This window comes from Poeciliopsis prolifica, unplaced genomic scaffold, assembly GCF_027474105.1.
Source record: "Poeciliopsis prolifica strain line A6 unplaced genomic scaffold, Auburn_PproV2 SCAFFOLD051, whole genome shotgun sequence".
Classification (NCBI taxonomy): Eukaryota; Metazoa; Chordata; class Actinopteri; order Cyprinodontiformes; family Poeciliidae; genus Poeciliopsis; species Poeciliopsis prolifica.
The window spans coordinates 1791163-1815095 of NW_026562426.1; the positions used below are offsets into that span (position 1 = coordinate 1791163).

At 38.3% G+C, this 23933-nt stretch overlaps 2 protein-coding genes across 2 annotated transcripts; one reads left to right on the plus strand and one right to left on the minus strand.

Annotated features, from left to right (window-relative positions):
• Positions 1-3226: 3226 nt before the first annotated feature.
• Positions 3227-17279, minus strand: acox3 (acyl-CoA oxidase 3, pristanoyl). The gene is made up of 19 exons (XM_055058422.1): positions 16777-17279; positions 15204-15351; positions 14774-14871; positions 14494-14629; positions 13725-13799; positions 13469-13558; positions 12611-12754; positions 11550-11638; positions 11071-11167; positions 9367-9549; positions 9001-9123; positions 8806-8926; positions 8610-8732; positions 7947-8060; positions 7512-7627; positions 6446-6620; positions 6284-6351; positions 5574-5660; positions 3227-4781 (listed from the first exon to the last, which is right to left on the minus strand). Exons 2-19 carry the CDS (start codon positions 15321-15323, stop codon positions 4662-4664), a joined length of 2079 nt encoding a protein of 692 aa, XP_054914397.1. The 5' UTR covers positions 15324-15351; positions 16777-17279; the 3' UTR covers positions 3227-4661.
• Positions 17280-17460: 181 nt separating this feature from the next.
• On the plus strand, positions 17461-23641 carry znf16l (zinc finger protein 16 like). Its single transcript, XM_055058723.1, has 3 exons — positions 17461-18495; positions 18884-19093; positions 22029-23641. The coding sequence occupies exons 1-3, from the start codon at positions 17754-17756 to the stop codon at positions 22715-22717; spliced, it is 1641 nt and encodes a 546-aa protein (XP_054914698.1). The 5' UTR covers positions 17461-17753; the 3' UTR covers positions 22718-23641.
• The last annotated feature ends 292 nt before the right edge of the window (positions 23642-23933 follow it).

Genomic DNA, 23933 nt, shown 5'->3' on the forward strand with positions numbered 1-23933 from the left:
TGATCAGAAGTCGGCAAGACTTTCTAAACGATACCGGATCCTGCAAACGCTCCCGTCAGTAGAACAATCCCACCGCAGTGGTTCAGCATTCCAAGGCCTGTTGGGGAACCAATGGGTTTTTCAGTCACTGTTTGCAAAAAAACTCCTGATATTGCAAAACTTCTAATTTAATCTCATTATAATCTATCATTGTATCTACCTCAGTGATGCAACCAAGAATTGTTGCAAGAACATCACATGTCTGGCCCATAATGCATTGCGAACAGCTTTCCGAACTCTGCTTGACGCACTCACCAAAACGGTGGTGTAGTTGTGTTTAAATCTCTGTTCTTGGCTTGAGAATTTTATGGCATATTAACATTTTACTCAGTGATGGAGCCAGAAATCTTTTCTGCCAACCCTGAAAAAAATGGGGAGAATATTTGCAAGTTCCACTTTTGTTTCAACAGATTCATAAAAGCAAAAGCGGTCGCTCTACGATTTTGTTGTCCGCCATTTTGGCTAACGTGGGTCGAAAAAAAAAAAAAATCCTGTCAATTTTCTTTCAATTACTGATGATATTTAATTGGACTTCATTGTTTAATATTTGAACAAGCTGAAGATGTAACTTTTTCTCTACAGTGACACAATTTTGAAATCGCTTTCGACCGGCTAAAGTGATCAGAAGTTGGCTGAACTTTCTGAACTTTACCTGATCCCGCAATTCAGCGAATAATTCTGTAGCAGTGAGGTACCTGAGCTGGACGCACACCAAACCTCTCACCAAACCATCACTCTTCAACGCGCCGCCATCAGCTCTCAGATAGCGTCCAGCTGAGAGGTGGACAAAGAACGGAGGGAAAGGGATTCTGACTTTCTCTCTCCAAACCTTGCAAAAGTTTCCCAAGATCCTACCAAAGTCTTCCGAGATCCGGCGAAATATTGAAAAAATCTGAATTAGGATGTTATACCAAATTATGCGACCCATCATAATCTGTGACTGCCGGGCGCAATTACATATTTCTCTGTGCGACTTAAATATAAAAACTTATGTTGTGTTTAGAATCATTTATGAAATGCTTATTGATTTAATGCATTGGGTTCAGTGGGTTTCCACGTGGGCGATCAACGACAAATACAAAATGATACATTATGTTTCTCCTGTCAACGCTCGCGAAGCCGAATCCTGCATAACAGGATCTTGATACATTTTCACAGGACCTTGAGGAACATTTGCAGGATCTGGAGAAAGTAAACACAGGCTGCGCATTGAAGAGAAATTGATGAAGTTTTGTGTGTGTAAAGTTGAAGGTGTTTGTGCGTCAGCACCAAGAGGTGAGGTGTGTGTAAATTGACAAAATGAAAAAGTCAAAAGATTTTTTTTTTGTCACCATTTTTAAAAAAAAAGTTTTTGAACTTTTTTTTTAACAGAGATGAAAGAAAGAGAGAATTATAAAATATGAATTTATAATTTTGAAAAATTACTATTCACACACAACTACTTAGTACAGACCAAAGACTGTTTCAAGTCTATGCACAGAGAACATTGTAGAGGTAACTGATTAAAATCAATAAAATCATAATAAAATTCCATCTGACCTTGAAAGCATCTTGCTCCATGATGGAGCAAGAAGCAAAATGAAAAGAAAACAATAATATAACATAAATAACACATAAAACGCCCATCAAACACAAAGTTGTTTTTGGTCAAAAAGGTTGAAGGTGTATGATGACTTTGAAGATACATTAAGAGTAATTAATACCTGTCTCTATGGTAACCCCTTTTCTAGTTTTATTCCAGTTGTCAAAGCTGCACAAAAACAAAGAGCAGATAAATGTGTTAATTGTTTCTATAAATCAGACAAATCCTTTATGAGTGAATAAAAATAGAATTTTAAAGACAAAATTTCCTTGAATGTAAACTAAAAGTGTGTTTTTGTACTTTATAGAAAATATGTATTTTTATATGTAATTCTCTACATTGTTCTTGCAATGCTCATTCCAGATTTTGTTAAATAAGTGGTAAAATAAAGAACGTCAGGCCAATATTTATATATCAAGATTAAGACTATTTTTCAAGGTTTGTTAACAACAATGGGAGTTTGTGATTGGTGGAAACCTAACAGATATTTATTTTACTAAATTAGAAGCATTTTTAAACGTTGTCACGTGATTCTTATTAAAGTCTCATGTTAAAATGTCACTTATTGTGATTTTATCTTGTTTTTTTAAATATGTTTATTTCTTATTGTAGTTTTGTTGTCACCCTCACACTGTACAGATGAAACGTGTACACTGACTAAAAACATTCAGGAGACAAAAATAAATAAATGAATAAATAAAAATCATCAACAAAATAAAGTCAATCTAACACAAACAGCAGTCATTTGTTCTGCATGTGAACGTGGAGATGCAGCGAATGACCGGCGCCGTGTCCCGCGGTGCCCCACATCACCTCCTGACCCTGCGACGATAATCGCAGAACATGAGCTGCAAACAGTTCATTATTCTTAAACATAAGAAATATGTGCAGACATGAAAACAAAGCAATCACAAGATCATTAGACGTCATTTACCCAGAATGCACCGCAGGGTGAACTCCTTCATGTGACAATATTTTATTAAAATTTATGAAAACCTAAACAGTATTATTGTTTTTGCATCTAAAATAAACTTTTGTCAAATAAATTCTATTGCTACAACTAATGGATCCCTTTAAATATCTACGTAGTGAATCGAGACGATTTGGCCAGACTGGGAAAAAAAAAAAAACAGTCATAAGTTCTGTTTATATCCTAACAGAACAATAATAAAACACAACACATCAAACAATCACATGTTGTCAATCACATATTCTTTGCTTGCCGTGTTGTGATGGAGAAATGTAGCCTGACGTCCAACAACGCCTCCTAGAGGACATTCAGAAAACTTTATTAAAAATGAATTTTATTCTTCATCCACCATTATGACGGATTCGTCCATCTGTCATTCATTGCTCACTGGTGACATCTGCCGCTGAACTGATCTCTAAATAAAGACCCGGACGAAAAAAATGATCTTTTTATCCTGCATGTCGATGCTTATCCATTTAAAAAAGGATAGCATCTCTTTAATGGCTTCTTATTTTACTATAAATGAGTCCAGAGTAAACGTAGACATTTAGAGCTGGGTGTGGTATCATGATATGGTATAAATACCTGCCGTCATATGTGCATATATGAGAGAGAGGGAAAGAGAAGCACATAAAGAATATTTTGAAGCCTTTATTGTTGTTGCTTGCAATGATCTTGACAATTAAGATTAAAACATTAGACCAGAAAAAAACCTTTGATACAGAGCTGTGGAAATAATAAAATGTATGTTAAACAGCAGCTTAAAGACTGTGATTAAAAGGTGCTAATGGTAAGGCCATTTTATTTATATAGCACATTTTCAGCAACAAGGCAATTCAAATTTAAAAGTTTAAAATCAGTTTATAATCTGACAAATGATTTTAAATATCAACTAGCAGAATTTCCTGCTCAGCATTTCATTCATCTCTGTGCCATTCATTTGCTGATGACAAAATAGTAATATATGTTATTTGCTGGGATGCATTTGTGAACAAGCCAAGCTCTTACACAAAGATTAAACTCGTGGAATCAGATTGTAGCTATGGTAACCCAACAATCAAACTATGAAGATCTTTTTTCTTTTTTGCACTTTTACAAAACTTGCCATATTAAGTTGAAATGTCAAACAATTTAAGGCTTTTAACTGATCTTTTCTGAAACCATTAAATCTGATTTAATAGTCTTGTCATTTTCAACTAGAACGTTTCTAAAAAAACGGGGCCTGTCGGTTTGGAACGCAGCGGTTCTGATGCTAAAATTTGAAACAATCCTAAAATAACATACAACGAGCTTCATTGCATGTGGACAGTCACAGGAATGTTGAGTAACATGGACTTACTCTATTCAGTGTGTTAAAATTAGTGTATAAGATAAAATGAGCCAAAATGCTAATGTAAGCCTAAATGCTGCCAGTGGCATGTGGCAGCATTTAGGCTTACATCGACTTCCTCTATTCAGTGGACCAAACATGGCAAATAAATATTTAAAAAATAGCTAAAAAGCTTGTTTTAGGGAAAAGGCTGGATATAGGGCGGTGCACTGCTATTGTCTGTGCTAATGTTACTGCACTGCCGTCTGATTTTTACCTTAGCAAAAGTAAAAATCAGATGTTTAGTTTGTGGCATTTTGTTACCAGAAAACGCTCTTTGCAACAGATTAACAAATATTGTTATTGTTCTAAAAACATAAGATTTCGTCTGCTCTTTTGATGTATTACTTATCTTGTACTACTTATAGTAAGTAGTACAACTTTTATAGTATAACTTACTAAATAAATGTGTGTTTTTTAGTGATATTATTTTTTTCGCTGAATTTCAAGCTGCAAACCCACTTCTTGGGACAACACCGGCAATAATTCATAAATTCACCAATGAGCAAGTTTGGCTGAACAAAACTAATAAAAACATTTTTAATGCCACTGAGCTTCGGACTAAATACCTTTTAAGGCCTTAAATTTGACCAAATCGATTTAATGACTTTCAAAGCCCCAGAGAAACATTGCAGCTCATCTTAAGTTTATTTTCTTGCTGAAAAAGGATCTGTTGTCTCTTCCATGTTGTTGTTTGGCCTCTAAAGTTTGGAACGAAGGGATCCGACCGTCGGTTTATTGGAGCAGAACTCTTTCCACCAGGAGGGACGCTCCAGCACCTGACTGCCTTGCATCACTGTGGACCACAGGTTCTTATACAGCTGCAGACAGAAGAAATGATCTAGTGAATGAAGCTGCTTAAGATGCCATGCACACCAGAAACAATAATATTAACTGATATTGTGTGCAGTAAGACTTCAACAGATGCTTATTTGCACTTTTATACTGTTCACGCCTTAGTCCAAAGTTACTCATAGCTTTAGCAGATTTAGGCTATAAGTAGTTATTGTATTTTGCAACAACAATGTATTGGTTGGTTTTTATACTTGAATAGAGAAACTTTTCAGTATTTAGTCTTTAATTTATTTATTTTAATCCATTGTCATTTTGTTATTGCTCAGCAGAACTGACTCATTATGGTAACAGCAAAAAATGTCACTCAGGTTTGTATTTCTTTACCTCTCCAGGGCTGGGCATTTATTGTATTGTGTATCATTTATAATATTTTATAAATTGATAAATTATCTTATGAGGAGAATTTTGATTTATTTTCATCATAAATACCAGTTCATGTACAAAATTCACACAACTGTCTGTATTGCCGGAATTGTTGACCTTTTTCTCCACTGTTTGTTCAATGAGAGATTAAATACATGTCGATAAATTAGAAAATATGATGAAATGCAGTTACTGTGTCCGGTTTAGTGACATAAATGCCACTCATTTAAGTGACTGCATTCCTAAAGAAGTATATTGGAAGTGGATATGTTGTTCTAGAGCGCGCTAAAAAGACAAAGAAGTAATGAATAGTTCTTATTGTCATTTTTGTCATTACCACAATAATATCATAAAATATCATGCTAACACTTTCAGTCCATATTGTCCATCCTTACCTCTCCGTCGGCTTTGGCAATAGGGGAGTTGAGGATGAAATCTGTGGGAGCTAAAACATCCACTAAAGCCACCGCTTCATTCTTCAACTGTCGAGGCAAAAAGATATTTAAGACGACAATTCATGATTCAGGTCCATGAAAACATAAAAGAGATAACAAAACTGAACGCTAATGACTTCTGGAAAGCACTCCCCACACACTCTGCCATCACTATGACCACGAAGATAATAGGAGGGAGGGAAGGACGCATGTTTGTTGGTGCACACAAACTTGCTAAAATAGTTGCCCTCTCATTTTTCATAAAAATATATATATTTGAAATAGGGAGGGGCTTAGCTTGTATGACAACGAAAGTCTTGATTCATGTGAAAGGATGTGGGCAAGACGTCAAATTGAAGAAAAATATTCAGAAGCCAAACGGTTTTAAATCTTAATTTCTTTTGTTCTAATCAGTAATGCAAAGTGAATGAGGAGAGGACCAATTTAAACCAAATAGATGAGTGTGTGACCTTCCTTTTAGTTGAAAACACATTTTCAAGGTTACTTAATAGTTCTTTGTATATTTAAAGTGCAAATGAAGATATGTTACAGAAAATAATCACATCTGACACAAAGTTGTCCATTTTGGGTAATGAAGCGTTAAGTTCATTACACAGGCTGCTGGTTCCTCCTCATATCTGTGATTACTTATGTCAGACATGACAAAATACCTCTGAGCAGAGCCTCAGGATGGTCAACTGGACCAACTCCGCCGGTTTCCTTCCAGACATATAATCACCTGAACAAGAACAGTATTGTGAAAAAGCATTAAAGTTATGATACAGGCAAATCTTATTGGTCTGTTTCCATTTAATTCAGAGAGGGTGACAAACCCTGGAACAGTGTCGCCATGTGGTTGCTGAGGCTCCACAGTCCATAAAGGGCACACAGTTTTCTTAGCACTGGTTTGAGGTCAGAGGGCGTGTCCTGATCAATGGTCAGACTATGAAACCTCTGCAGGCAGCAGTGTTCAATGTAGGTGATAGCCAAGGACCTGCAGTAGTATACCTGAACACACACATGGACACGCAGGTTAACGTTGAACTTCTTTAAAATTGCTTGTATTTATTATCAAGTAAACTCCAACTGAAGAGAGTCAGGTTGTGTCTAGTTTTCTACTTTATTCTGGCTCTCGTTCAAGATTAGTAAAAAGAGATGTTGTAGAATAAAATCACCATAAACATATTTAACTGATTATATGTTTATGCTCGTCAATATAATACCTGACAAATGAACTGGAACAGCATCATTTCTGAAGTGATTTAACTTTCGACACATAACTGTACACAAATAAGACTTATCTTTAATGACACTGAAGGTTGTTGCAAAAATAATATTTTTTTTCTGCTGGCTGAAAAACATAGTATTAGTAACATGGTGTCAATGCAGAATGGTGTACAATATTCGCAATATTTCTTCCCTGTGTTTTGTTCCTCAGTGTGTTTTGTTCCTCGGTGTGTTTCGTTCCTCGGTGTGTTTCGTTCCTCAGTGTGTTTCGTTCCTCGGTGTGTTTCGTTTCTCAGTGTGTTTCGTTCCTCGGTGTGTTTTGTTCCTCGGTGTGTTTCGTTCCTCAGTGTGTTTCGTTCCTCAGTGTGTTTTGTTCCTCAGTGTGTTTCGTTCCTCAGTGTGTTTCGTTCCTCGGTGTGTTTCGTTCCTCAGTGTGTTTCGTTCCTCAGTGTGTTTCGTTCCTCAGTGTGTTTCGTTCCTCAGTGTGTTTGTTCGTTCCTCAGGTGTGTTTTGTGTTCCTCAGTGTGTTTCGTTCCTCGGTGTGTTTCGTTCCTCAGTGTGTTTCGTTCCTCAGTGTGTTTCGTTCCTCAGTGTGTTTCGTTCCTCAGTGTGTTTTGTTTCTCAGTGTGTTTCGTTCCTCAGTGTGTTTTGTTCCTCAGTGTGTTTCGTTACCTGGCTGTTGTTACGGGCCTCAAACTCATCACTGCTTACGGCGCTCTGTTGTTCCCACCTCCTCTGACTCTCCACAAGCAGAAAACTGACGAGCCACATGTAGGCAGCTAAAGAAACTGAAGTCATGGAAAAAGAAATTGTGTTTTAATAGAGGATTAAAAAAAAGGACCGAAGACTGATAAACTTCATGCAGTAAATATTAATATGTTATGAACATGACAAGCACCTTGTTCTTTTTTCTCACCAAATCGTTTTGTTAAATTCATCTCAAAGTTTTGATATTACTTAATACAAACATTTGACAATGATGTGTCGACATTTGACAAAAGGATTAAGCTCGTCTGAATTCAACTCTAATCGGGACACAAAATTTGACATATAGAAGAACAGCGTAGAAGAAATGTGTTTTTTTATGAAGTGGATTTATCCTCGTACCCTCAGGTTCCATACAGTCCTCTACTGTTGTTGCTGTAAACTTGCTTTCCAGATGTTTTAAATGATCATCCAAGAAGTCCACAGTGTGAAAGGGAGACTGAATGGGAACTCCATCTGAAACCAAAAAGCAAAGGTGGAGATCAGTAATCAGCTGTTAGAGTAGAGATGACAATTAGGTGACTGCAGATGTTTATTGTAGATACAATTACATCACTTACTGATGAACATACAACATAGAATGAATAAGGTTCTTTGAAGAGCAATTATTCATTCAAATATACAGTCAAATTCAGGTATTCGGGTCTGAATATTTATGTTTTCTCATGATTAATGTTTTTTCCCTCCATTTCTTTCTCATTTTGTCTTTGGAGTGTGTCTGGTGAAGGAGCCACGTTCTGCTGGTTTTCTTCCTGCTGCGCCTCATTCATAGAGTAATGCCGACTTCTGATCATTTCAAACAGTGAAATGTTCCCCGATTTCAAAACAGCTGGTTTTACTATAAACATTCTATATGTTTCTTGTACCTGATGTCGCTTACAATAGGTGAAAAATTGTCCCACTTGATCAAAACATATGCTTTGTAAAATGAGTGCCATTAAACAAGAGAGCCCGTTTCCTCCTCTTTCTTGACAAGTAAGCTTAAAGACCTTCCCCTACACTTACTGTGGGCTTTGGCCTGGAACAAGCTCAGAAGGTAGTTGCTGGTCTGCTGGAGCAAAACGTTGTTGTCTCCTTCATATGTGCAGTTTGGGTCATTATCATCACGCAGCTCACCCAGTCGGTTCACTGTAACACACAGAGTTATAGCGCTCACACTGACTCAGTGACCTGGGGGGAGTGTTTGTGATGAACTACTGACTGGCCAGGTATCCATGGCCACCACAGGCCTCTCTGCACTCCTGGATGCCCCTCTGAGCCGTCCAGGAACCCAGCGGTTTACTGGAGCACCCGATGGCATGGATCTCCCTTCCCATCTCTGCCTGTGAATCACGGGATCAAAAGATTCAACGCCTGTGTGGAATAAAAGAATAAAAGTTTATCATGCTGTACTTACTTGTCTGTCACTGTTGTCCTTCATCAGCTGTCCGAACTGGAACTCAACAAAGTTCATGAAGATGGTTTTAGTGAAGTGTTCCAGGACATACGCTGCTGCCACATAAGGGATCAGACGCCACTGCTACGATCCAAACAAAATATGCGCATGAGCATCGATAGTCATTACCTTAAGCATAAACATTTTCTTTATGGAATGTTTGAAGTAATAATAACTACATATGAAAAGCAGAGATCAAACCACCAAACTGTACTTTTTGAAATGGAACAAATGCGGTGAAAAAACATCCTGTTCTTGTTCTTTAACTAAATCCAATTCAATCTTTACTCTTTCTAAATGCTTGAGGGTTTATAGTTCAGAATGTACCTGTAACTGGTATTCCAGAACTGGAATCTCCTCTGTGTTACTTGGTCCAAACTGTTTCCTGGTGGCTGAGAATCGAACAGCGACAGTGACAGCAAGCTTCAAGTTGACGAAAGCCATCCTGGTGATATAAATCCGACCTCCGGAAAGGGCCCCCAAAGAGGCTCCAAAACGCTTGTTAGAGTCCTACAGGAAAGAAAGGATATTACTGTGGCTTTTGTCAATATTGGATTCATCATCCAATTTTGACAAGTTTAAAAAGTAATGAGTTCTTTAACAACAAAGTGTCCACTTGCGTGAAGCTGCATAAAAACGAGCACTTTCAATCTGTGAAACTCTGCTTTCACAGATTACAACAAATTGGGGGTTTAAAATAATAAAAGAAAAGCAAAATGCTGGAAGATGACAAATGTATATTTTCTAGCAATTGCTATGTGCCGCTTAGTGATCATACTTTTACACATGGCTGGTGTCCAGAAGAAATGTACATAAAAAAGGATGTTTTTTAAGAAGCAGTGTTTGTATTCTTAGGGCTTTTGATTTTTAGGGAGGCATTGCATACAACCTAATGTTTTGAAGTGAAAAATGTAAACATTGTGCACAAAACATAATGTGCACGCATAACAGCACACAAAGAAAACAATTTGATTAACACTGTGTATGTTATGAAAGGCGGTAAAAATGAATTATTGAAGCAGTTTAGCTTACACTGGGGAGCTCAGGTGAAAAACCCAGTTTGTTTATTCCTCCCTATCGGCTTTATGGCTTAAAGAGTGGAGTAAACCTTTAACTATACACTCAGATTCTCTTTCCATTCTGACATCAATATGTGAATGGCTGCATAAAACAAGAACATCAATTGTTCTGTCCACTCAGTACAGTCCGTGTCTGAGTAAGAAGTGGATTCTCAGCAAAAGATGAGAGCATGGAGCGTAAACGTAGACAGTGTCCCTGAAGGCATCATCCCTGTGAACTCCAGGTTATTTAAACAAATGGACCTGGAATATTTGCTTTCTATGAATGAACACAGACCAATGCTCCTCGACTACTCTTGTGTCCAGAACCTAATACTCAGTTTTTAGTGCATTTTATCTAAGATAGTCGGCATCAAACATGTTTTCTGTCTGAGAAAAAAATGACTGAAGGACCTCTGTGTTTGTACCCAGGAAGTTGTAGCTGAGAGACCTTACATTCTGATCTGACCCAACTAAAGCACCTAAATATATTAAACATTTATTTCCATCAGACAATAATTGACAGCTATTTTTTTAAGTAGCCAGGAGGTATTGAGTATCTGGTTACATTAGCGTGGTCTTCTACTGCTGAAGATCATCTGCTTCAAAATTTACATGTTATGCTTTCAGAAATTATAGTCTCCATACATTATTTCAGTCAGTAATCTCTATAATATTAAACCAGACAATTATTCTCATCCCTCTGACATCAACCAGGACTTCATCCAGACAACTATTACCATCTTTTGGGCGATATTCTCTGTCAACCCAAGAGAAGGTTGTGAGTGAAAATCCCATTACCTCAACAGTTAATCCCATTACCTCAACAGTTAAGTCACTTAAGTTACCATTCTGAGGAACTTCACCAATCATGTGCACTGTATCTACATAATGTTGAAATGCAGAGTTGTCCTATGCGACTGTCTGATACTGGTACTCGTGTTAGCAAGAAATTGAGGAGGTGTAGAAATACCTTGAATGGTGTCACATATTGTCCATCCGGGGTAACATCGCCTGTTCGGTTTAGCAGGTTTTCCCTGGGAATTCTCACATTGTGAAACATTGCAAACCTGTTGAAAAAAGAGCCAAAAGAATAAAACATTGTTGTGTTTTATTAGAAAGAAACAACGCAGTATAAATCAAACAAAACTGTTTGTGATGCCTTTATATTTGGTTCCTTACAGTACTTTACTAGTTCTGACTCTGTATAACACGACACTCTCTCGATTCTCTACACATCATGTATCATCTTCTATTACGATAGAACTCAAAGTAAGTTTGTAATTTAATTCATAGATATTTTTTGCTGACTTTCCACAGAACTGTATTACATTAGTCCAGGTAAATTATTGTTCAGTCAACTTTAAAAACTGAGTTTAGTAAGTGTTTGGATCATACACTGTCAAAATCGTATAGAGTAAGAATGGTATAAGTACCGCTGCAGCTACCTACCCATTATCCAGTCCATTCTGGCCTAATTTTTTTCCCATGTCCCCAACTAGAACACCAGGTAGAGCCAGCAGGGTTTTGGGGTCTCTGATCTGCAGAACACGGGTTTTAAATGAGGTATTACAGTAATCGGGTTGTCTCATCTTCAGATAAAGATCAGAAATAGTGAATGCATAATAACTACAATATCGAACATGAGAAATATGTTATGTCACATACAGACTAGAAATGTTTAATTGGAATTAATCTTTTCTTATTCCAAAAAATCTTACAATGTTGATTTAGAACTATAAAGCAACATTTGCGTTTAAATCAGTCCAAATAAATGTGTCTAAATTAGACTGCTGTTCAATCTAGGCCACATGAATTACACACTTCAGTGATAATGTCCTGTAGTGCAAGTTGACACCAATAGTTTCACACCACAGGAATAGACACAGTATTTCTTTACATATGTTGGTTGAGCATAGAAAATGCAGGCGTGATGCACTTTTCCAATATCAAATATTGATTCTATGCAAAATAAAACTAAGATGTGTGAAGTCTTACTTTAAACTTATTTTTGTAAAGTTCAGCGAATTACACTTTTCTTGTTTTTTTCTTTTTTTGCTAACGCTAGTCAGACTTGATTATCTTTTAACTGCACACTTACAATGTACATATTGAGCAAAATTTTGTTGCAAGACTCCAACGATAACAGATAATAATATTACTAATAATAACAATGTGAAGTATTAATATAAATATATACAATAAAAATGTTTAATGGAAGTTTAGCAGTTTAATCTGGATGTTCTGCAGTTGAGGCAGCAGGGAGGGCACACCATGGTGACGGTGGAAAAGGTCTTTGGTGATTGGCCGAGCCCTGGCCAGGCAACAGGCAACGACTGCGACCTCTCTGCTGACCTCACCACCAAACTCTGGCTGGTCAGTTTCCAGTCAGAGGTGTTAAATGCCCAAAACCAGACTGGGATGGTAGGCTGTCTACGGTCCCACTGGAGTAGTGAGGATGGGAAGTTTTATTGCCGATTACAAACACAAACTTTACGTAATTGGAGCCTTACAGGAACAATGAAAGAGTGCAGGCCATGGCACATCTGGTCAGGTGTGTAGAGCTGAGCAAATACGACAGCATGAGTGGCCGTCTTTCCCATGTTTCCAACCCAGAACTTTGCAGCTTCAAAGTCTGGAGAATTGATGACAAACTCCTGCAGCACAGACACAGAGGATAAAAAAGAGTGTTATACAAATCATCACAATAACTACTGATTTATGACATTGCAGCCTCAGCCCAATGCAGTCAGTTCTGTTTGTCAGTGGAATATGGGGTATGAGGTCAACCCAAATTCCAAATGCTGGTCCTCAGTGGTGGTTTCTGATACTATGGGTGACATGGGCAAACATATAAATGTACTGGTGAAATGCAGAGACCAAGAGGGCATTGGGAAACTGCAGAAAGCCCAAGGTTTCATCAGACAATCTCTCTATATAGAGTATCTCAGTAAGTTCAGTTAACCACAATTTAAACTGAGGCACTTTATCAGTATTCCACAATTTTAATATTACTTTTTTGGCTATTACCATATCATACACCACAGGCATTTGCATAGAGCTACTATAGTTAATAAGTAAAGGAGAATATCTAAATAATGCAGTCTGGGACTCAGGACCCAACATGCACTTATAGATTTGTGAAATCCAGTTGAGTTTGAGTTTCAGACCAGAAGAGATGAGGCCAGCAGCCCTCAGTGGACATTTATCACAGTGTGAAGAGGCTGAGGGGTAAATCCGCCCACCGCCCTCAGTTACCCCGACCCTCCAAACCATCACCGTCCTTCCAGGCATAACCCAAAACCCTTAGCTCATTTATAGAACATTTCTATAAACACATTTGAAAAGGTGTTGTGGTTGTGTATGCTGACCTGGGAAGAAGGGTCATATGTGGCTGTGGTTCTCATGGCTCGAGTGTTGCTACCATGGCTGAGCTCAGTCAGTGCAAAGCACCCAAACGTCTGAGAATAAAAATGAGCAAAATAAAATCACTAAACGTAACTAGCACTCTTTCTGCATGCAAAGATTCATACATTAACGGACAATGCGAAGAACAAAACTCACTTTTTTGTTTCTTGTTCAATTAGTGAAAAGTAAAGCTGTTTGCATTTTGAAGTTGTCACTTACTTCCATGTCTTCAATGTCCTTTACATATTTGCCATGTCTGCCTGACCCTGAACCGATGATGGTTCCTGCAAACATCTGAAACAAGATTTCAAGAGTTACTCATTTTACTCTGACAAGTACTTTGAAGCACAACATTTGAGAGAAAATGACACAATAGTGTCTTAACAGGTCAGGCTAAAAACCAATCCTCCAGCTGCAGCTGAACCAGAACGCTGCTGCTGGTGTTCTGACTAAAACCAGGAAGATGGGGACATCATCCAGTTTTACAGTCCTTCCACTGAGAGAAGAGACTTTAAAATCGTTTTGTTAGTTTATATATTACTGACAGGCTTAGCACCACAACGCATTAAAGATCTACTGTTGTTGCATCAACCTTTCACACCTCTCAGATTTGCTGGTTCAGGATCTGAACCAGGAATTCAAACAAGCTAGAAAAAGGTTTAACAGCCTTGTGTGTAGTCCCTACAGACGACCACGTTAAAAGTTTCCAAGTTTTGAAAAGAAGATTCCAAACACCCTGTAGAATAGAAAATTTACATCTACATTAGCTTAAGGGATTAGGAAATTATTCCAAATTTCCAAATTTGGAACAGTACCAGTCTCACATCAGCGGCGCCAGGCATAAGAACCAAATGAAGAACATGCATTATTCCAAAGAATAATGCATGGTTAGCCTAAATATTTTTATTAAAAGCAACAATTCTAAAGCAGACAAATTACTATCACATTTTAATCACAAAACCTATCTAGAAAACCAAAAAGATCTTACCACTCTGTTAAGGCCATACTTGGCGACCAGAGCCCAGTCATACATGCCCAGACAGTCGTCCAAGATGACAACCTTCCACGGGTTTGCCATCATATCTTCTTTAGTCAGGAAGTTGTAGCGAAAGAGCTGCTTTACCCTGCATGTTTCACATTAGATCTGTCTTCACGCACCATTTTCAGTAAGAGATATTGAGCAAAACCTCACAGATGCTAAATAGGTTTCGTCATGTAGCATTTGTGATGGTGTAATGTTCAGAACAATTCAAACAAGTAACCAATACCTGAGGAAGTTAAGTTCTCTCTTCTTCTCAACAGAAACATCCTCTCCAGGCTGACGGGCAAACACGGGATCATTTTCCAAACTGTTGAACACGTGTTGCTGCACCAGACATGAGAGGAGAAAATACATGGAACTTCACCATAAAACAGAACAAACACATTCATTTTGACGTATGAAATTGTCTTTTTAATTGCGTGTTTCATCCACTTTTAAATGTATTGATGTTGAAAATTAAACTTCTTGTTGAGCCACACCTCCAGCCCTCTAACCCCAAAAAATGAGTATGTATTAGTATATAAAACTTTCCCTTGCTGGGGTAATATCTTGCAGTATTACAAGCACTTAAAACTGAAATAGGCAATGATAGAAAATTAAAAACCAGATCCAATATTATTTTGGAAAACCTTTGACAGCAGAGAATCTGATCTCACTTTGAACTGTAATATTTCCTCTCCATCAATGAAGTGGAGCATCTCCTTCCAGCTGAAGGAGGCTTTGTTCCTGTAGGCGTCAAGCGGACCGCTGGGGAGGTCGGCCACAACCTGCTCCATGTTCTGGACGAATTCAGAGCTTCACCTCCTGCAAAGGAACAGCAGCATGCTTTATTAGCGGGCTAATAAAACAGAATAGAATTAAACTACTAAAAATGATAGTTAAACTTTCAATAACAGGCAATTATTTTCTTTCCCTGAAACATTGCTATTTAATGTCTGACTGCTTTCATTTATTTACCTACATCATGGTCAGTATGGTCATTTTTCCCATACATACCATGCCTATAAAAGTCAGTCACCTTCTGGAATGTTTTGCTCCTTTTTAATGTTTTTAAAAATCAATAATGATTAACAAAATGTGTCTTTTTTTTCCCAACAACTTTGATGAGGAAAAATACACACAAAAAAACTTTTATTGTCAAACTGGGAATTGACTTCTACAAAATAATAAAACTTACATAAAAATAGTTAGCATAAAATTAGGGCCTGCATAACTATTTACAATATGCTTTAAAGTAGTATCCTAGTTGTATATCAGAACAGAGAGGGAAATGCAATATAACGCAGACGTGTTTGCAGAACTCTTAAAAGCATGTGCATATCAGTTTGCTTAATTTTTTTTCTAGATGGAAAAATTAAGCAAAGTCAAAATATTATTCAATTCGGGAAAAAAAATAAAAGTACATAATTGATGAGTATAAAAATGAATGAGATGAGATAAAAATGCGATAATGTATTAAATGTGTTCATTTAGATTCATCTGTGTGTGTCTATTAGATCTGATGTAAAGGGGATCCAGGAGTGAAATAATTGAAGGAGGAAGAGAATGAAAGACCCCACACAACCAATCAACTGACTGTTTTGTGGTGATCAGTGAAATGTGAGGCTGGAATACCGTGTGTTTGAACGACAAGCCAACGAATGACAAACACAACAGAGAATCAGAAGAGCTGAAACAGAACACAAAGTCCAGACTTCAACCTGATCAAATGCGCTTGAGCTGCGCATTAAAAAAAAAATCCCACATCGCAACATTGAACATGTTCTCCTTAACATTTATTTTTGAATTTGGCTTCATTCTGCCTTTACAGCATATCCTACAATTTGTTTGAGCATTTTTTTGTCCATGTAAAGTCAGACTGAAATGATTGTGGAACATCATAAATCATTTACTAATGAATGCTGAAGGCACATTCTTAACATATCCTATCGATCTATAACACATTCACAGCCTTACTTGTAATTACATTAGACAATATGGTTATTTACTGAGTCCTAAATGTAGTTTCTACCCTAATAAAATGATGTGTGCTTTCTGAACAGACTGAAAATGTATGCCCGTTTAAATGAACGACTAATGGATAAATGAATTTATAATAACCCATTATAAACACCTTATTTCAGCTCGTGTCCTTTCAATAGTTTAGCTCAAGTCAGAGGGCTGACAGACAGACAGACAGTCAGATAAAGAAACAGAGAAAACGCATTAAATGTTCTGTTTTCTTCGTACCCTTTGACCTTGTTTACTTATGTCTGCAGGTTTCCTTGCACTGGGTGAAAAGTTCCTCAGAAGTTGCTTCCCTGCTAAAGACAAACTCTGCAAGCTCTTTTGACTCGACAGGTCAATCACTTCCTGTCTGACTCCTTCACAATAAGAGAATCAACTTCGGTCATTTCAATTTGAAAACATTTACATGATAAAAACAAATCTTGTCAGTCATTTCCAGGAGACTCCGTCCTGTTTCATTTGATTTATCATGTAATAACTTATTGTAGAGATGAAATATCGCCCTTTAGAACCATTCCTTATTTTATTTTGAACGTTTCGACTTGTTTTTTTTTAGCACAATAACTTTATTCTCACCTATTTGACAAACACCCTAAATCAACGTCAAAACTTACCAGACTGTTGTCTAATATTAACTTTAATTGCTATCATTTAAAAGTACTGCCAATAAAAAAATAAACAGCTGTGACAAAAAATAAAATTGACACGTGATGATACAGACGAAAGGGAGGCCATCCTTTCGAAATATCTTTATAAAGATGTAACGAATTTGTCATTCATTTGAATTAATATGTAAATACAAAGGTTAGATTTGAAAATATCATGTGAAATTTCAGAAGATTTCAATGAATTAGGAAGAAACATTATTTACACTAATGACTTTCTTGAAGCAAATATCGAACCATTTTTAACTGCTAACACACGTTTTAAGGTATGTAGTATAATCGACTATCAATTTACAGTTATTGTCTGTATATACATACTAAAAAAGGTGTACTTTTAGGTTCCTGAGATTAAACGCTCAGGAACCACACTCCATACCAGTAGGTGGCGGTAATGCTTATCTAACGTTTCTAATCATGAAGAAAACTGTTGTTGTGATTTAAAAATGACGTCACAGCTACCGTCAGCCTATGCTCAGCATCACCGAGTTAGCTCGCAGGCTAGCTTTCAGCTAAAAGCGCTGCTGAGGGTTATCTATGAGTCGCAAAAGAAACCCCAGTTTTCTGGAAACAAAACGGTCTCCTGAATTCTACGGTGCATTCATGGACCTCGCCGGGACAGCAGACAGAGCTGACGAGGATTGTCTCGAGCTGGAACGCGAAGAGGAGCTCTTGTGCTCGGTCAGCGACATCACGGAGCACCTGAAGCGAAACATCGCCGTGGTTCTGGAGACAGCTCAGGCGGAGATCCGACGAGTGGTCAGTATCCGGATACAAGTCCTGAAAATGGAGCTGCGCGAGAAAAATAAGGAGATCGAAAGGTTAAAAGCTAAGCTCGAGGTGGTTCAGAGGGATGGAAGAGATGGCTTTACCACCCTGGAGCCCACCACTGAGTCTGGCTTCATGAAATTCCCCTTCAACCTGGGATCCAAGCATGGTGGCATCGATCCCAGGCGAGCCAAATCTGTTATCCCCGAGGTGAAAAGGGAAAATATCGACGCGATTTGTGACTACCTGATGAAAGACAAAAACTCGAAGGGTTGTGGCGAAATGGACTCTGAGCTGCTCAGCCAAGCCAGAGGGGAAAAAGAGGCTGACGAAGAACCGGAAATCCAGCCTCTGAGCCTGTGGTCAGACAGCAGGGTGGACGCTTCAGGGCCGGTGCATGGAGACCCAGACTCCACTTCAGATTACATCTTCAGCATGCCTCCCATCGGCAGCAAACGGATGTATGACTATGAATGGATGGCACCTGCGGCATATTCTTCAGAGCTGAAAGGTAAACAAACAGAATGACAAACGATGATTGGGAAAATAATAAAAAATTCTAGCATTTAATGCAACTTATGTAGAATATATAAAGTCTGCAATGTTATTAACTAGTATTAGTCTATATTTTCGCAAGCAAAACTAATAATCTTCCTTCTGCTGAAAATATTGATCATTATGAGATTTACTTATTTCTTGTTGTTTTGATGCCAAGAAACTGCATTTGTTTTCTTCTAAATCAGGAAAAACTAGTATATTAAAAATAGCTTGACAAGCCGAAACATTGTCACCATGTTGCGTGTCACAACAAAAGCAAAAACAGAAGAACTCACTCGTGATACTTTTTCACAGAATGATGTCTTGCCCATCATAAGGCTTTTCCCATTCTTTCCTCCTAGACATGAAGCAGCCTGAATGTGAAAACACCAGGGCCGCTGTGCTTGAGGATGATGACCACCACGCTGACGAGTCGTCCAGGAGGGACGGAGGTGGCGGACAGAAGCAAACCCAGGTCTGTTTCTCACACGTCCAGCTCTCGGACTGCTCCACCAAACCCCACGGCTCTTCAGGGACGGAAGGGGCTCCGCTGGAAGACAACACAGAGACAGGTGGGAAACAGACGCTCGCCGCAAATTGTTAAATGATATTTTTAAGGATTATACAACCCGATATTAGCATTTCTCAAGTTTTTGCAGGTGGTGACATAATGGTATTCATTCTGCTCTTTTATAAAGTGTTCAACCTTTTCTTTTTCTAGAGAAATCTGGTCTTTGATATTTTTTTATTGCTTTATTATTCATCAAGTTATGTAATATGACCAAAAAAATTACAAGATTTTAGGAAAATTTTCAGTGGTGAAAAAGCAAAACAATCTTCCCCCAGACTTAATAAAAGTCTGATATTGCGCTTTTCCAGTCATTTTGACAACTCAAAGCTTTTTACGCTGGAGTCACATTCACCCATTCGCACTCACAAACGCACACACATTTATACGCAGACCGGTAGGCAATTTGAGGTTAAGTGCCTTGCCCAGAGGCACATCGACATGTGGAGAAAGCTGGAATCTAACCTACAACCTTCCGAGCGCAAGACGACTACTCTGCCATACAACCACAGTCCCTGTATTTACCTTTAGAAGTTTTTATTAATTTAAATATAAAGGTGGGATGTACATCACAGATTATAGCATGGTAAAAAAGGAAAAGTGATTTTACTGGATTATTATCAGGAAATTAAGAAAGAAAAAAATTATTTTGGTTCATATTACTCACCCCTAGTTAAATATTTATAGTAGGTTGTCATTATGTCCTTCTGTATTAAACCTTGGGATGCAGAAAATTTCACATGGGCCTAATTCCACAGCAGGCTTCCAAACATGGAAAAACAAAGCAGCATTCATGGGCTCATTGTAAAGGGAATTACATTTCTTTAGCAAGACCAGACATGTTTTACTGTTACGATCATTTACAAGTATTTAGGTCATGTACTTTGTGTATGCTGGGCTTTTCTGATCATTGTATGATCCTAGAAAATGTTCTTACAAATTAAGACCTAAAAGTGCATTTTGGCACTTTAATGCTGTTTTATTAAATTACTGTTGCTTGAAGAGAGGACTTTTTTTTTTTTTTTGGAAGCAGTGGAGAATTCTGAAATGCCTGTTCATGAAAAGCAGTGATGAATCCAAGATAATGCAATGAAATCTGTCATTCGTTGTTTTCTATCTGAATATGGAATAGAGTTTACAGAATGCACTGACATTTTTTTTATTTATTTATTTTTTCAAAGTTGTCTGTCAGTGAGTTCAGAGAAGATTCTGATGACAGAAGAGTTTCTTAGTGACTTGCCAAGGATTTCAGACTCAGGTAATAAGTTTTTTGGAGCAGGCTCTAACTTTACAAGAACTGCATGAGGCGCTGCAGAGCACGGAAAGTGGTAAAGCTTCAGGGATAGATGGCTTTCCTGTGGAACTTTCTAAATCACGCTGCTCTGTGTCGGTCGTCTTCAGTAACAGTGCAGTGAGGGGAAAGTGTTGCAGAGCTCTGCTCACTGTTGTTCATAACAAGGAGAACATTTATGAAATCAAGAATTAGAGACCTGTCAGTCTGTTATGTGCTGATTATGAGATCTTAAAAGTTCTGGCATGCAGATTGAAAAAAAGTGATGAAGTTATACATGTTGATCAGTCTTATTATATCGCTGACTAATAAGAGATAGCATATCATCAATTTGAGATTATTTGGACGTCTCTAATTTATTAGAGATGGGGTGGAGCAGCATCATCTCTGGAACAGTTTGAACGCTGGAGCCCCAACAAGTCTTCAAACGATTCTGAATCTAATAGAACAGAGGTGAGAGAAAGCCGTATTGGACCGGTACACCCGGCTGGACGCTGCAGAAGCGGCTTCTGCGTGGAAAGAATGAGAGGAGCAATGTTCGAGAGAGATGCCTGGAGAATTAGAAGCGAGTGGCTTGACTTCCTGGTTCGGTGATGAAAAGTGGATCTTGATGTGAAACGTCTGGACCGAAAATGGTGAAAGATTGGTTTGTACGGGGCAAGGAAGGAGTTAAGACAGAAGAAGAGATGAACTGACCAAGAGGCAGGAAACTGATCAGTTTTACTTCTGATCACACTGACCCAGGTGTGGAAAGGGAACTGCTCTGTATTCTTGCTTAATATTGCAGTATAAGCAACAGGTGTTCATGTTGTAACATTAAATATTTACACACAAACATTTTTTCCTTTGTACTTCTATTGAAATAGATACTAGTGCTTAAAAAAACACATCTTCTTCAGTGTTGGAAATGAACAGTCACGCTCTCTTCCTTAGTTTCCCTTTATTTGTTGCTCTCAATGTCACTTTTGTCTCATTTCGACTTCGCTCCGGAGTTTGTGCCGTCCTCTTCATCTCACAGCAGTCCAGCCTTTCGAGTGTGTTGGTAAAACAACGTTTTTTTTAGCCGCATTGGTGTGAAAAAAAGCGGCGGCTTACAGTATGGAAATGACTGTCAAATTAAGGTCAAAGGAGAGAGGTGACTGAAATTGAAGCCGTATCTGGTACTCATTTATTTACATATGGAAATTGATGAGAATAAGCCCTGCATGCGTCGGTCTCTGCTCTGCACAATGAAAAATCATGCCTGTACCTGGGATGAAGGTGAAACTACATTAATCTGAATTCATATTGAGCCATAAAAACAGACTTAGCAGTTACTAATGTCAATAATAAAAGTGCAAACTTCACATCCATTTATGCCATACAACATTTAGTTTTACTTTAAATAGTCATTCAGAAGTGTTCCCATGAAACCTAGCATTAGGGTATCTCTGCTTTCTCTAAGATGAGGGCAGAACAAGGGTTCTCTCTTTTCCACTTCCGCTCTTACTCGGGTCCAAACTGGAAACGGCTCTGGCCTTCCACGTCCCAGACTTACAGAACAGCAGTCTAGTCTTTTTCCTATTGTCCAGCGGATAATAAGTAGCTTATTGTCACATACGTGCCCCCCAGTATATATTTAACCTAATTATGTTTGCTTGTTTTTCAGGCCAACGGTTTATCAGCCACACCTACATCTGTTCACTTTGTGGAACCTTTTGCCCCGACTCCGTGTTTTTGGAGGATCACATCAAACTCATACACCCAGATGCTGATGACGCGTCGGCTGCCAGGGCCCAAAAGTCATCATCTGGGGAAGATGGCAGCAGTGATTCTGTCAGCGTTGGGAAGGGGACCAGTGAGGGCAGTCCAGGAGTGAGCTCCGGTGTGAGCGCTGGAGGAGGAGGACCTGGGAAGAAGGAGATCAAAACTGAAGGGGGGTACGAATGCGGGGACTGCGGCCGTCACTTCAACTACCTTGGCAACCTTAGGCAACACCAGCGTATCCACACTGGAGAAAAACCTTTCATGTGTCCAGAATGTGGCGAGAGGTTTCGCCACGCCGCCCGATTAAAAAGCCACAGGTTGGTGCACAGCGGCGCCCAGAGTCCTTTCCCGTGTCCGCAGTGTGGGAAAGGTTTCTCTGTGCTTTCTGGTCTCAAACGACACCAAAGGGTGCACACCGGTGAGAGTCCGTATGCCTGCCCCGAGTGTGGCCGATGCTTCAAAGAGCTAGGAAATTTGTACACCCACCAGAGGATCCACAGTGGGGCTACTCCGTACTGTTGTCAGCAATGTGGACGCTGCTTCCGCCATCTAGGTACATATAAGAGTCACCGGTGCTCTCCAGCACCATAACCGCCTTTAAAGTACACTGACTGTACTAGTCATGAAAGATGAAGTAGAAACAAGTTTTTAACCCTGTGATCTTTTTCTGTTACTTTGAGCATTTTGTGACAGTGAAATACACTGATATGGAAAAAATGTCTAAAGATAATCATAAAGCATCTCAGAACATGTTTTCTAATGTTTCCTGGTTCATTTTTGAGCAGTAGCAATGTTCTCAGGGACTTAAAGTCACTTGTTTTATAGGTTTTGTCCTGATCCTATAGTCCACGAAATACGGCCATTAACATCAAAGTTGAGGGTTTTTGGACTGTATGCATTTAACTGTAATTATTTTTGACAATATATTACTTGTGACATATCCATGTGAAATAGCAGATTTAATTAAAATATATTTATAGATTTATTCCACCTTGTGAATTGGCTTACAAGCAGAAAAAACCTGGCATGATCATTGAGATTGATGACATCACATTCCACGTGTTTGTATTTTAAGACAGTATTGATTGCAGTTGTATGTTTTAGAATTGCTTGTAAAATGTTAGTAAAAGGTTTTCTTATTTATACATGCTGACAAGTGGCTGACCATGCTCGTTTTCTCCTGAAAAGTGATAGTCTTGTTTATCTTTATGCACCACATTGAACTGAACCATAAAGCCGCCTGATGGATTCACACAGATTCAACAAGTGTTCATGTTGAAGACTTTAACATCAGTCCCAAGCCTGATCCTCTGTATTATTTCGAAGCAGAAGGTTAACAGAAGAGAAGAATTGGTGGAAATTCTTTCCTTTGCACTCCGTTGGAGGAAGACTGAAGTCTCCACTACTGACAGTAAAACATAAAAGCAAGTCTTGAATTTATTAATATGTATGTTGCTGAGCCCAAAGTATCCTAATCTTATTGAATGCCATTAAACTTTAACCAGTTTTAGTTCATGCGTGTGTTTTATTACTGTGACAGGGTTCAGGACGTTGTTGTTACTTTTGGTATTATTAGTTTATTCTTCTGCACAAAGGACTGTTGCAGGTTCATATTTATTCACACAACAGTTTATAATATACTTTGAGAATCCATTGCTGGTAGTGATGAGGCTGAATATTCAATATATGATATAAAATGTTTCAAGGGAAATAACATTTGCATTACTTTGATCTATATGTATATGTACGTATAGCTACATATGGCAAAATGTTTGCTCCAGGAATCCATCAATATATTTCATAGTTC

Coding starts and splice junctions, on each gene's coding strand:
- acox3 (XM_055058422.1), bottom strand. CDS start 15,323: ATGGAGCAGGTTGTGGCCGACCTCCCCAGCGGTCCGCTTGACGCCTAC. Junction 5,661..6,283: donor TCCTGAGGCTCTGCTCAGAG/GTATTTTGTCAT, acceptor TTGCCTCGACAG/TTGAAGAATGAAGCGGTGGC. Junction 4,782..5,573: donor TTGCCAAAGCCGACGGAGAG/GTAAGGATGGAC, acceptor TTCTGTCTGCAG/CTGTATAAGAACCTGTGGTC.
- znf16l (XM_055058723.1), top strand. CDS start 17,754: ATGAGTCGCAAAAGAAACCCCAGTTTTCTGGAAACAAAACGGTCTCCT. Junction 18,496..18,883: donor ATATTCTTCAGAGCTGAAAG/GTAAACAAACAG, acceptor CTTTCCTCCTAG/ACATGAAGCAGCCTGAATGT. Junction 19,094..22,028: donor GGAAGACAACACAGAGACAG/GTGGGAAACAGA, acceptor CTTGTTTTTCAG/GCCAACGGTTTATCAGCCAC.